Source organism: Eleutherodactylus coqui, chromosome 6 (genome assembly GCF_035609145.1).
Source record: "Eleutherodactylus coqui strain aEleCoq1 chromosome 6, aEleCoq1.hap1, whole genome shotgun sequence".
NCBI classification, from domain to species: domain Eukaryota; kingdom Metazoa; phylum Chordata; class Amphibia; order Anura; family Eleutherodactylidae; genus Eleutherodactylus; species Eleutherodactylus coqui.
This window is the reverse complement of record NC_089842.1, coordinates 222469750-222483895: the sequence shown is the minus strand read 5'-3', so window position 1 is coordinate 222483895 and position 14146 is coordinate 222469750. Positions and strand designations below refer to the sequence as shown.

At 45.2% G+C, this 14146-nt stretch overlaps 1 protein-coding gene across 4 annotated transcripts in view; it reads right to left on the bottom strand.

The window, feature by feature from the left end:
• Positions 1-6408: 6408 nt before the first annotated feature.
• ENTREP3 (endosomal transmembrane epsin interactor 3) overlaps positions 6409-14146 on the bottom strand; it is a 39279-nt gene continuing 31541 nt past the window's right edge. For 3 of the 4 annotated variants that reach the window (XM_066608923.1, XM_066608924.1, XM_066608925.1), the window contains 8 exons: positions 12232-12339; positions 11978-12138; positions 11789-11888; positions 11630-11714; positions 8495-9034; positions 8260-8328; positions 7649-7890; positions 6409-6905 (listed from right to left, as the gene is read on the bottom strand). In XM_066608923.1, coding sequence (XP_066465020.1) covers positions 6735-6905; positions 7649-7890; positions 8260-8328; positions 8495-9034; positions 11630-11714; positions 11789-11888; positions 11978-12138; positions 12232-12339 — 1476 coding nt within the window. In that variant the 3' untranslated portion in view covers positions 6409-6734. The remainder of the gene's footprint in view (positions 6906-7648; positions 7891-8259; positions 8329-8494; positions 9035-11629; positions 11715-11788; positions 11889-11977; positions 12139-12231; positions 12340-14146) is intronic. The other variant, XM_066608926.1, reaches the window with a different exon arrangement.

The window sequence follows — 14146 nt, the reverse complement described above, 5'->3', positions numbered from 1 at the left end:
TTTATGTATCACATTACTTAATTCCCATAGAACCAGGGGGTGTATGCCATCGGGGTATGGCAATATCTCTATTTTAATCTTTTTAAGACAGCTCTGCGCTTCTTCCTAGGTTAGACTAGTGACATTTAGTGGAGAGTTTACTTTATCACTCTTCATCTCATCTAACATTTCTTTTTCCCTTGTGAATACACTGGAGAAAAAGTTATTTAACAGATTTGCTTTCTCCTCATCACCCTCTACAATTTCTACTACATTATTTATTAAAGGCCAACACTTTCAGTATTAATCGTTTTACTGTATATATAGTTGAACAGTTTAAGGTTAGTTTTACTCTCCTTTGCAATAAGTTTCTCTGTCTCCATCTCACAGTAAGTAATTAGGATGTTTTTAAACACTTCACATTTATTGTCTGTAATCTTATTTTTGCGGTCATTGGCCCAGTCTGTAAGGTTAAGGGCATCTCTGAGCTGGTCAAACTTGGTCTTCCTAAAGTTTAGCGTTTTTGTAGTTTCCCTATAAAACTCTCTTGTGAAGGACAAGTTGAATGTATTATATTATGCTCACTATTTCCCAGGTGCCCCCCAACCTGCACCCCTGTTATTCTGTCAGGTCTATTTGTTAATATTAAATCCAAAATGTCCGTCCCTCTAGTCAGATCTTCTACAAGTTGGGTAAGGTAATTATCTTTAGCAATTGACAGAAAGTTGTTACTTCTATGAAATCCGCAGGTTTCGGCTTTCCAGTTTATACCCGGAGTTAAAGTCACCCATAATAATGACCTCATTGCGATTTGCTGCTTCACCTATTTGCTTGAGTAATAGATTTTCAATGGCTTCTGGTATATTTGGTTTCTATAGAAAACCTCTATGAGGGTCTTATTATTGTTTTTCCCTCCACATGTTCATCTCCCTTCCATATATATTCCCATAATAAGGATATTACATAACAAGAAGCCCCTCCCCCTTTTTGTTTTTTATTTTCCCTTCTGAACAGACTGTAACCCTGTAAGTTCACCGCTCAGTCACGGCTTTCATTCAACCAGGTCTCTGTTATTCCCACTGTGTAGTTTTCCTCAGACATTATTACTTCCTGCTCATCTACTTTATTGGTCAGACTTCCTGCAAAGAAACTACTTTGGAGGTCCTTGCCCTGAGCTTACATCCTAGTTCCCTGAAACCGTTTTTAAGGACCTTCCACCTAACTCTAACTTTGTCATTGATGCCAATGTGTAGCATGACCGCTGGATCCTTACCAGTGCCTCCTAGTAATCTGTCAACCCGATCCGTGATGTGTTGAAACTTGATCACCAGGTAGACAACACACCATTTGATGATTCCTTTCTTCATGGCAGATTGCCCTGTCTGTCCCCCCAATAATTAAGTCCCCCACTACCAGGACCTGTCTAGCCTGCTCTGCACTCCCTGTCCCCTTCTTACTGGAGCAAACATCCCCCTGGTGGTCAGAGGCATCCCCTTCATCTGCCAACTTTACAGACTTGTTGGGGGTGTTTAAGTTCAAGACTAGACTCCCTGTATCTCTTCCCTCTATCCCTCCTCCTGTCATCCTGCTTTCCCTAACTACCATCCACCCCCACATCCACCCCAGCGACTGCTCCGTGAGCAGCAAACCCCTTTCCATGTTGCCAATGGATCTCAGTATTGCAAGCTGCTCATTTAGATCCGGGATCTGGGCTGCCAAATGTACAACATGCTCACATCCCGTACAGTAGTATGCAGCCGGCTGGTCATGGACGGCATGCATGGCACAAGATGTGCACCGGACGGCATGCATGGCACAAGATGTGCACCGGACGGCATGCATGGCACAAGATGTGCACCGGACGGCATGCATGGCACAAGATGTACACTGGACGGCATTGTCAGTCATGGAGCACATTCTAAATAGCGATCATTATAGCGATTATATATTTGTATATTTTATCTAATCTATGTATATTCAAATAAGCAGTAATTAAATAAGTTACTCTTCCAAAGTCACTGATCTCAGGTCACACACTTATGACACAGTTCAGTTAGAGGGCAGCTTCCCATGCTCTTAGGTGTTGATTGATATAGCTCTTAGCTGTAGCGCTTCTGTTGCTCCTCTGGTTAGAATGGGCACAGAAGTTCCACAGATGCAATTTATTAAATCCTGATTGGGTAACCCCGCCCCTAATTATTCAACTGTGAAAGCATTGGAGACTGAAATCCAGAAGCAGCCTACATGGGCTTTTTAAATGTAACAATGTTTATCAATGAAATGTTAGGTTGTGCTTCTGGGACCTGTAGTACGATGGGTTTACAGGAGTACATTTCCACAGGTGTGGCATGTTTGTGCTGGCTGGGTGTGGTGTTCCCCAGCCACTCTCCACTGGTCTGCTGCATATATATACCAGTCCCTCTGCAAGAGGAAAATGGTATCCCTTCACTCTAGGGTTTGGTTTTCTTGTATGCTTGTTGCCTGTGCATTGGTATGAGCTGTGTCATTTTTAGTATCTGTGTAGGTTTCCAGACACTAGGTGTGAACAGTCCTGTTCTGTGAGTTGGTGTGAGCTGTGTCATTTTTAGTATCTGTGTAGGTTTCCAGACACTAGGTGTGAACAGTCCTGTTCTGTGAGTTGGTGTGAGCTGTGGCCTGTCCTGCTGTGGATCATTTGCGATCCAGGAATAGGTAGGTCCCTAGGTCCCAGCGCAGGGTCATCCTTATTAGGAGGATCACCCTGCTTGTAGGAAGGTTTCACGTTGTGGTTGTCCCGTTAGAGTAGGGATATGTTATGTCTGCCCGTGAGACCAGTTCACAGTCCTACCTTGGTGTTCAGTGTGCATTTTGTGTGTGCTTTTGGCATTTGTGTGAACGCCACCTTGTGTCCGTGCTGAGGCATGATGCCCTGTTGTGCCCGGCAGACGTAACAACACACTTATGATGCAGCACACTTAGATCACAGTACAGCCCACTCACTTGGGTTTTGATTTATATCGCTCTTATCTGTAATGTATCTGTTTGATAGCAGGGTCTCCTCTTCTCTAGGTGTATAGTGTAGGGGAGAGATAGAGAAGAGGAGGTCCTGCTCCCCTATGTGTATAGTGTATGGAAGAGATAGGGGAGCAAGATCTCCTCTTCTATATGTGTATGGGAGAGATAGAGAAGAGGAGATCCTGCTCCCCTATGTGTATAGTGTATAGAAAAGATAGACAAAGGGGAGCAGTATCTCCTCTTTTCTATGTGTATAATGTATGGGAGAGATAGGGGAGCACTAGCTAACACTAGGGAAGAGAGAGAGTATTCAAAAAGATCTAGAAAAGCTTGAACAGCGGGCAGCGACTAGCAGAATGGTATTTAACAAGGAGAAATACAAAGTCCGACATCTGGGCAAGAGAAATAAATAAAGCACATACCGAATAGGAGGAAGCAGCAGCACATGTGAAAAAGATCTGGGTATACTAATAGATCATAGACTGAACATGAGTCAACAATGCGATGCAGCAGCCAAAAAGGCAAACACAATTCTAGGATGTATTAAGCATAGAGTCTTGATCACATGGGGTAATTATCCCCCTCTACTCTTCCTTGGTCAGACCTTATCTGGAATACTGTGTCCAGTTCTGGGCACCCCACTTTAAAAAAGACATAGACAAACTGGAGCAAGTTCAGAGAAGAGTTACCAAGATGGTAAGCAAATCATATCCTATGAGGAACGGTTAAAGGATCTGGGAATGTTTAGCTTGCAGAAGAGAAGGCTGAGAGGAGACTTAATAGCTGTCTACAAATATCTGAAGGGCTGTCAGTGCAGAGGGATCAGCCCTATTCTCATTTGCACAAGGAAAGACTAGAAGCAATGGGATGAAACTGAAAGGGAAGAGATACAGATTAGATATTAGAAAGTGAGGGGGATCAATGAGTGGAACAGGTTGCCACTGGAGGTGGTAAGTTCTTCCTCAATGGAAGTGTTCAAACAAAGGCTGGACAAATATCTGTCTGGGATGATTTAGTGAATCCTGCATTGAGCAGGGGGGGGGTTGGACTAGATGACCCTGGCGGTCTCTTCCAACTCTACCATTCTATGATACTAACAGGATCTCCCTTGCTCTGTCATGGCAAGAAATAGTGTTATTCTTTTCATACAGACACAGTATCTGATTCTGATGTCACCTGTACAGTTAGATAGACTCTTACAATCACGCATCCTTCTTTATCTCTTTTGGTCTTCTTTTCCAGCAGCCTATACTTTGAAGTGAATGAGTCTGAAAGCTGTAGTTGCCATGAGGACTCTGAACAATTGGATCCAGAGTAGCTCATCTATATATATAAAGACGAAAGCACTGACTGACTGACTGACTGACTGACTCGCCACTAATTCTCCAACTTCCCGATGTTGTAGAAACATGAAATTTGGCACGAGCATTGACTATGTCATAAATAGGAAAAGTAAAGGGTTCCCAACTCGATTATTCAATTCTAAGTGCAAAAGAAGTAGCGTCCAAATTTTACGTACGTAATCTAATTCTCTCACTTCCCGATGTCGTAGAAATGTAAAATTTGGCACAAGCATTGATTATGTCATAAATAGGCAAAGTTAATCGGTCCCAACTCGATTATTCAATTCCAAGCGCAAAAGAATCAGCGTCCAAATTTTATGTACGGAATCTAATTCTCTCACTTCCTGATGTCATTTAATATAAAGGAAACGTCGCATGGTTACCTCCACGTGGTGTTTCCTGGGTATCGCAAAGAACCATGCAAAATGGTGAACATATTTTTTTCTCGGTATCTCTAAAGTAACCATGACTTTATAAGATTTTCCGTGTGAACACCAGATAAACACCAGTACCAAATTAACTTCGCTGGGTATATTAGCTAGTCAAAGTATATAAGGGCAAATGCCTAATCTTGTATTTTAAGTGTTTTGTGGCCAGCTCAATACAAACCTCATGTACATTAGATATCATGAAGGGGTTAAATGTAGATTGTAATATCAAAAATAAGATATTTTTTATATAACATTGAACATAAAAATGTAATTTCCAGAAGAGGTCATTTTCTGATGGCACGTCCCTTTCATTTCGAGCTGCTAAAGAGGATGTGGTAAGAGAGCTATACAAGCACACAAACACTCATTCCTTACATATACCCCTGTGCTATGCCCTCGGTGCTCTCATGGCTCCTGCTATACCTTATCACACTAATACCGCTTGGTATTAATCAGTGATATCTAACGGTATAAGAGTAGGAACAGAAAGCTAATTATCTCTGCTGACAAAATGAGAATGTGCACAGGAAAATCAGACAGGTTTGTAAGCTGCCCATGGAAGTCATTCTGCGGAGAAGCGGCTCATTTTGGCCGTTTCGGTCAACCATTGTTTCCAAATTTTCAGCAGAGTGGGAAAATATTGGCCAGGAGAAAATACAAGCTAGACCAGGTCTTTGCTGCATAGCGATGAGAGGCAAGAACAGGTTGTATATAGAAATCATGGGGCTCCATAGCAAAAAAATTGCAATCTAGCTATTATAGACAGAGGCGGACAGAGCAGATAAAAAGAGGCGGAAAGAATGAGAGGAGGAAAGAAGAGATAGAACAGAGATAAAAAAAAGAGTGCAGAAAAACAGACGGGGGGGGGGAAGTGATGGAGAGATGGAGAAAAGAAGGATACGGCGACAGCAGAAAAAAAATGAAGGAGAGTGAGAAAAAAATGAAAATAAAGCAGAACAAAAGAGACAGATAGAGGTTAAAAAACTAGCGGATGCTGACCCTCAATCCTGAAGCCACTTGGCCACACAGATAACGGTGGAGGAGTGCGGATTGGCTGATAATGCAAGAAGGCTGCAAAGCTCCTGCAACCGTAGAGCGAGGGACCTGGAGGCACGGATGACCAGCTGGGCCGTCAGCAGTCTTGTGACATGGATGATGATTGACAGTAAAGGTGGCGCTGCACAGAACAGCTGCCAGCATTAAGGAGACACAGGGCTTTCTTTGACAGGTGCAGATGAAACCTTATTTCGCTTCTGGGCTCCTCTGGACACCGGGCTCCACAGTGAGCGCATGGTCTGCCTACAATAACTGGGCAAACACCACGAAACCGCTGCCTGTTGATGGGGTCGTCTTCTAGCTTATATCCTAAGTCATGTTACAACGCCTGCTAGAAGTTCAGACATTGAGTTATAGGTGGCGCTGCAGAGACATTCTACCATCTCTCATTTGCATACCTGTTTCCCAGTGAGCACTGCATTGCCTATGAGTCTCCTCACGCCAACCCAGAGCTCTCCACAAGGAGAATAGTCCCCCTTCCAACCCATTCACCCCTGGCACAGTCCAGCCTGTGTAGTTCCTACATCCCAAACCTTCCACCACGTCAGTCACCTACTACAGACTGAGTCATCAGATGGATTTAGTGAAAATATGACACTTCCACACAAAATCTTATTCTTCAATGGACCTAATCACAGTGGCGCTGGACACAATAATACTGAAGGAGTTGGGCCATGGGGCAGCTCGGTGCTAGCCCTTAAACTGCAGAACGGGAGTTCTCTGAGCACAGCAAGAAATTAACATGCAAAGCAAACGGGCGAGAACCAACGAAGCGCACAGGAATCTCAGGGCGAAGTCCAAAACCAGCATGAAATTAGGAGGCTTGTGCTGTAAGGTCACTTCTTGTGCTTTGTGTGCAGGATGCATGGTGGCCGCCAGCCGCTCTCTTGGATGGTAGGTGACATCGGTAAGTCTCTGGGAAGCAGTCTCTTTATTCAGAGCTCTCTTTATACGTTCCATTCATGCTGTGAGGACGTTGCTTCCCTCGTCGACTGGTAGACAGAAGACGACGCAGAGAAGAAGTAGAGCTGAGGTCACAACTGTGCATGGGCGTCCCAACCAGATGTCTCTCAGGGTCGAAGGAAAGAGGACTCCTTGGGGCCTGTGAAATGACAGAATGGCACAAATCATCATAAAGAGGGAAACACGACTAACAAAGTTATATGAGAGCGCAAGCAGCATCAACATTGGGTACAGTTAGAGCCACTATGGACTCCGCCATGTTCTACACACTGTAGTGGGGACATAAATAACGGCAGGAGAGAAGTAATGATGCCTTTATCTCAGGGAAGCAACATACAAACATAAGAATTGTAGTGAAACCCAAAAAAGGAGAATCCTCTATATGGAAGAGGCAAGGTGTATCGGAATGACTCACTTCTCAGTCACCACTACAGAGAACTGAACGGTTTAGCGAGTGAACGAGCGGATGATTTATCTGTCTGCGCGAGCGAATGCTAGATCGTTACGTGTAAAAGCCCCCTTAATAGAGCAAACCGCAATCCTTGCAGAAGCTTTTTGTATTGGTTAATGACAGGGGTTCTCAGATCTACCCCCCTCTATCCACGGATTAGAGTGTATGAAGACCCGCTCCTCACAACGCAACCAGACCTTTCATTCCAAATATGGACAGATCTCCATTCCTTCAGAAGAATCGGTGATCTGGTGATTATTCCAATTGTCAGATTGAAGTCAAGGAGGAATATTTTCCCTAAAATGAGGCTTCTACCTAATGGGGGGGGTGGGGAGGGGTTGCCTTCCTCTGGATCAACATTCTAGGATAATGGGCTGAACTGGACAGACGGGCTTGTTCAGCCTTACATACTAAGTTACTATACACATTACCGGCTTTGAGTTTTCTCCTCCATCCTTGAGACTCCACCGAGATCTATTCAGGAACCTGGCCACGAGCACTCGGGTATTCCGGCCTCCCTTCAGGTCTCCCAGGGACAGAGCTCCACTTCTGGAAAGCTGCTGAACAGTTTTGCGGCTAAAATGGATTCTGCTCTTTCCCTCCGAATTAGCACGAAGAAGAGTCGACGAGCCCGGTGGACGCAGTCTGTGCAAACCAACTCCATCATATAGTCCTGCAGCAGAAGAAGCGTCATTCACACAATGTACATGTTCACCTCCAGCTTCAATCCCCACACAAAGCACCAGACAAAAGCAAACAGAATGAAATCATCCTCTCCCATCAGCTGCTATTCATCTTAGTGGTTGCAGAGCTGTCCCAGCAATCACAATGGGAGCTTCCGAAAATGATAACTGTGCCTCGTTAGGTGTGCAGAATGTAAGATCATCTGCCGTCCACTACGCTCCGTAACTAACGAGTGAAGTGAGAGCAGTGTGCACCGCATCATCCGACAAGAACACAGCGCGTTGGACATTACGATGTAGATCACATCTACTCAAATTGATAAATACGGTCTTCAGTCCATTGTTGATTTCCCCCTGACCTGTTTCCACAGATGACATGGAGACGCTGTCCTCTTCTAGAACTTTGGTGCAATCAGGGACCCCAAAATCTGAGGAAATACGAACAGAAATAGATTATAATGTGATATAGTCCTGACAGCGTGGCGTCGGATGATGTGTGCACTGTGAAGTCACCTCTGTGGGACATAAACTGCATAATGTGTTATCTGTAGATAAAGACGTGGAAGGACAAGAAGAAGGAGGACAGCAGCTTACCTGTACTGAGCAGTGAGGAGATTCCGGGGTCACTGTGTGAGCGGATGACGAGTCGCGGAGTGACATCTATGGCTAAGGCCTTAGGCCGGGTGTTCTCACTGTACCTGCGGTGAGGACAATCTGGGGTCTGGCATGGAGAGCTGTGGTGGAGAGAACAGCCGGACCCCCTGTTCACTTCTCTTTCACGTGAAACCTTTCCTTGTACGCGCAACTCTGGAAAACAAGGACCAATGGTGCACCCAATGGTTTCCAGCCTGTTACAGCTCCGTGTGGCACCACTTGCTACATGGGGAGGAGGCTCACTAGGGGTAGAACAAGAGAAGGAGCGCCCCCCTTTAACACGAGGAACTGCAACTTCTTCAAAAGGCCCTTCCAGGCTGATAGTGGGGCTCTGCTGGTGATGTCCACATTGTCCACAATCAGCACTCAGACAGTAGTCGGCTCGGCTGCGCTTGATGAAGCGATACTGGACATAACCCACAGATCCAGCGGAGCCCTGCATCTCCAGCAGGATGGATTCCTCAGAGGGGCTGCTGTCCTCTGAAATGAAGAGAGATTGTGCTCTGTGAGGCTTCACATCACCCCAGATCCTGCACTTCTCTGGTGATAATGCACCATTGTCAAGATGGTGGCTCTATCAGTTTCAGAAAATGAACCAGCAGCATAGCATGCAATTACAATCTAGGTGATCAGAGACCCCAAAAATCCATAAAAGTTGAAAGGACCTGGTCACTTCAGTTGAAAAGTCCAAACAAAATTCACATCTACACGAGTCTTTATCTTCTCCAACTTACTGTACCCTCACCATTTCCACAATGGCTGCTCTTCTATCTCTGCCATCTCACTATCACCACCATGGCATCTCTCTTAACTCATCATTACTACCATGGCTGCTCTCCTATCTCTTCCAGCTCATCATTACTACTATGGCTGGTCACCTAACTCACTATTTCGATTAGAGCTACTCTCCTATGTCTAACAACTTAACATGGCTCCCATGGCTGCTCTCCTCACAATGCACTCACCATTACCACCATTGCTAATCTCCTAACTCACCATGTACTCTCCATTTCCACCATGGCTGATCTTCTATTTCTGTCAACTCAACATGACCACCAAATCTACTTTCCTAACTTACCATTACCACCATAACTGCTCTCCTATCTGCCAAATCACTGTTAGCTCACTATTATCACCAGAGCTGCTCTCCTATATCTGCTAATTCACCATTACCATCATAGCTGCTCTCCTAAATTTAACTCTGCCAACTCACTATTACCACCATGACTGCTCTCCTAGCTGTCAACTCACCATTACTACTATGGCTACTCTCCTAACTCACTATGCACTTACGATTACCACCATAGCTGCTCTTCTATTTCTGCCAACTCACTATTAGCACCATGGCTGCACTCTTAATTCACCATGTACTTACCATGTACTTAATTCACTGTGTACTTACCATTACCACCATTTCTGCTTTCCTAACTCACTATGGACTTATTACCAGCATGGTTGCTGTCCTGTTTCTGCCAACTCACCATCACCACCAAGGCTAATCTCATAACTCATTATGCACTTGCCATTACCCCCATGACTGCACTTCTAATTCACTATGCACTCGTCATTACCATCTGCCAATTCAACATTAACACCAAATCTGCTTTCCAAGGTCAGTATTACCACCATGACTACTCTCCTAATTCACCATGCACTTATCATTATGACCACTGCTGCACTCCTAACTCACTTATATCACCATGACTCCTTTCCTAATTTGCCATTATCACTATACTTGCTCTCCTATCTGCCAACTCACCATTAATACTACGGCTGCTATCCTAACTCACTATGCACTCACGATTGCCACCATGGCTGCTGTCCTACCTCTGCCGTCTTAGTATTACCACCATGGCTGCCCTCCTACCTCATCATTTTCACAGTAACTGCTGCTCAATTTATGCCAACTCATATTTACCACCATGGATCCACTCCTAACTCACCATTATAACCAAGGCTAATCTCCTATCTCTGCTATCTCACTATTACTACCATGGCTGCTTTCCTAATTGACCATGCACTCACCATTTCCACCATGGCCACTGTCCTAACTCACCATGCACTCACTATTACCATTATGCTGCTGTCCTATTTCTGCTAAATCACAATTACCACCATACCTTCTGTCCTAACTTACTATTCACTGACCAATATGACCATGGCAGCCCTCCTAACTCACCATTATAACCATGGCTATTCTCCTATCTCTGCTATCTCACCATTATTACCATGGCTGCTTTTCTTACTCACTGTGCGCTCATCATCATCATTATCACAATGGCTACTGTCCTATGTCTGCCAGATCACCAGTACCACCATCGCTGCTCTCCAATCTCATCATTACCACCATGGCTGCTCTCCTAACTCACCATTACCAGCATTGATCTTTTCATATCGCTGCCAACTCATCATGACAATCATGGCTGCTCTCCTATCAACCAACTCCCCATTACCACCATGGCTGCTCTCCTAACTCACCAATATTATCATTCATGTTCTCCTATCTCTTCACTATTGCTGCTCACCTATCTCTGTCAACTCACCATCATCACCATGGCTGCTCTCCTAACTCACTGTGCGCTCATCGTCATCACCATGGCTAGAATCCTTTCTCTGCCAACTCATTATTACCACCATGGCAGTCCTCCTATCTCTGCCAACTCAGCCCTACTACCATGTCTGCTCTACTGATTCACCATGCAGTTACCATTACCACCATGTCTGCTCCCTGAGCTCACCAATATTATCATGGCTGCTTTCCTAACTTACCATTATCACCATGGTTCCTCAGCTATCTCTGTCAACTTACCATTTACACCATGGCTGCTTTCCTAACTCACCTTTACCACTATGGCTGCTCTAATAACTCACTGTGCACTCACTCTTACCACCATGGCTGATCTCCTCTCTCTGCAAACTCACCATTGCCACCATGTCTGTTCTCCTGACTTACTATACAATTACCATTACCACCATAGCTGCTCTCCTATCTCTACCATCTCACCATTACCATCATGGCTGCTCTCCTAAATCACCATTACCACCACGGCTGCTTTCCTATCTCTGCCAACTCACCATTACCACTATGGCCTGTGGAGTCCATTCTGTCAGATACGCTGAGACATGAGACTTCATTTGCTTGGGCAACATATAATGTGGCCTACGAGAAGGAAACATTTCAGAAGACTAATATCAAACTAGCATGTAACAGGAACACACAGCAATCACTCTTACCTGGCTGTCCTCTCTCATCCCCATTACACTCTCGTATGATGGTGGGAAGTCTACCGGGTAGAGAGGGATGGGGCTGTCCATGGATCCATTATATGTGATACTGGAGGAAAACATTGACCATTTTGGACTTGAATTTAGTTAGTAATTTCATGGACCTATAAGTCTGACATCAGCTAGGGGTGACTGTACCTCTGTGCATCGGTCTCCGAGCTGCAGGTGTATTCTGGTGGGTAATATGGTGGTGGAGGAACAGGCGGAACAAACTCTTCGCACTCAATCATGCGCTGCAAGATAGCGTCTTGGGGGGAGAAGCACTCCAGGTTGACAGAAGTGGATCTCTGGGCAGCCAGCTTAGAACAAAAAAAAGAGATATGTGAGATACGCGACAGGATGAGTGATTTCAGCTGACGTTTGTGTGTCTGCACACGTGGTACAGAACTTACTACATGGGTGACATCCAATGAGAAAATCTGAATGCAGCAGATGACAGCGGACAGGGTGCAGATGATGGTGGAAAAGATGGTGAGGCCACAGACACTGAACAAAAGGTCCTAGGACACACAGAGAGCAGTCAGTAAGAGAAAAACGTACCACCACAGACAGCGGCAGAGGACTTTCCCACAGCAGAAATACCGAGGATGCCAGGTGGTAGAAGTAGGAAGATGGCATAAGAAAAACAACAGAAATACGTTCATCTCCTCAATTTTCAGCATATCTTACTAATAAAAATCAACATAGGTCACAATGTCTTATCTACCTGGACTACTGCTACCTTTTCCAGTAGATCCCTACCTGGAAATGGATGTCACTTAATATACACTAAATGTGGTACTACTAGGGAAAAGTGATATGGAAAAAGACCTGAGGGGACTAGTGGACTGTAGACTTAACTGGAGCAATCAATGCCAGTCAGCTGCTGCAAAAGCAAATAAAATCTTGGGGTGCATTAAAAGAGGTATAGGGGTGAGGGATGAGAACGTTATCCTCCCACTATATAAGGCACTTGTCAGGCCTCACATGGAATGCTTTCCCATGATCTGTTTATACCCACGACTGCGACGGTAACAAGAGGGCATCTGCTACATCTAGAAGACAGCAGGATTTACCGCCAACATACAAGGGGGTTCTTTACCACTGTGTGAGCAGATGACGAGTCGCAGAGTAACATCCACGGCTAAGGCCTAAGGCCGGGTGTTCTCACTGTACCTGCGGTGAGGACAATCTGGGGTCTGGCATGGAGAGCTGTGGTGAAAAGAACAGCCGGACCCCCTGTTCACTTCTCTTTCATGTGGAACCTTTCCTTTTACGCGCAACTCTGGAAAAAAGGACAAATGGTGCACCCAATGGTTTCCAGCCTGTTACAGCGCCGTGTGGCTCCACTTGCTACATGGGGAGGAGGCTCACTAGGGGTAGAACAAGAGAAGGAGCGCCCCCCTTTAACACGAGGAACTGCAACTTCTTCAAAAGGATCCCTACCTACACTACTGCCCCCTTCATCAATGGATCCCTATCTGGACTGCTGCCACTTTCTCCAACGTATCCTTATTTGGACTACTGACAACTTGGAGCAGAAAAACGGAGCATGGGAATGTTGGAGCGGCACCAGAGCCGCAAGAAGACCAGGAGAGCCCCTTGAGAGGAGCTGCTGGAAAGATCTATCCAGCAGTGAAAAGAGAAGAAGAGAACAGGTAGCGGGGTGGCAGGAGGCAGAGAGGTTCCGGTGCTGAGCCTGCAGGTGACATTATCGGCTGCAGAGGAGCTGCTGACAATAGCGGATACGTATATTTTGTGTGTCTGTGTGTAAGTGTGTGCCTAAGTGTGGGGGTGTAAAAGAGTGAGTGTGTAAGTGAAGAAAATCAGTGTAAGTACCTGTGTGTAAGTGCCTGTGTGTAAATGCTGTGTATAAGTGCCTGTGAGCGAGGTGTAAGTGAAGCAGAATTGGGTGACTGAGTGAGAGCAAGTAGTAAGTGTGTTATAAAAAAAATAAATAAATGAAAAAAAAGTATGAGCGGTTGCAAATGGGTGGAGGCACATGAGTGGTTGCGAATGGGCGGAGGCACGTGAGCGGTTGCGAACGGGCAGAGGCACGCTTGCAGTGTAATCTAGTCATTCTTCATTACTTTCATAAGTAAATTGTAGATCCCCATTAGGATGAGCTCCATGCCTGGCAATGCCATCCAGTATGCTACTTGTGCAATGTATGTGGTCTTTGATCAGCCGATCAAGGCTGCATACTGTTGCGCAAGATGCGTGCTCGTTGCATATTTGGAAGCCCAAATCCTGGATCTAAATAAGCAACTGGCAAGACTGAGAGCCATTGACAACATGGAAAGGAGTTTGCTGCTCACTGAGCAGGCA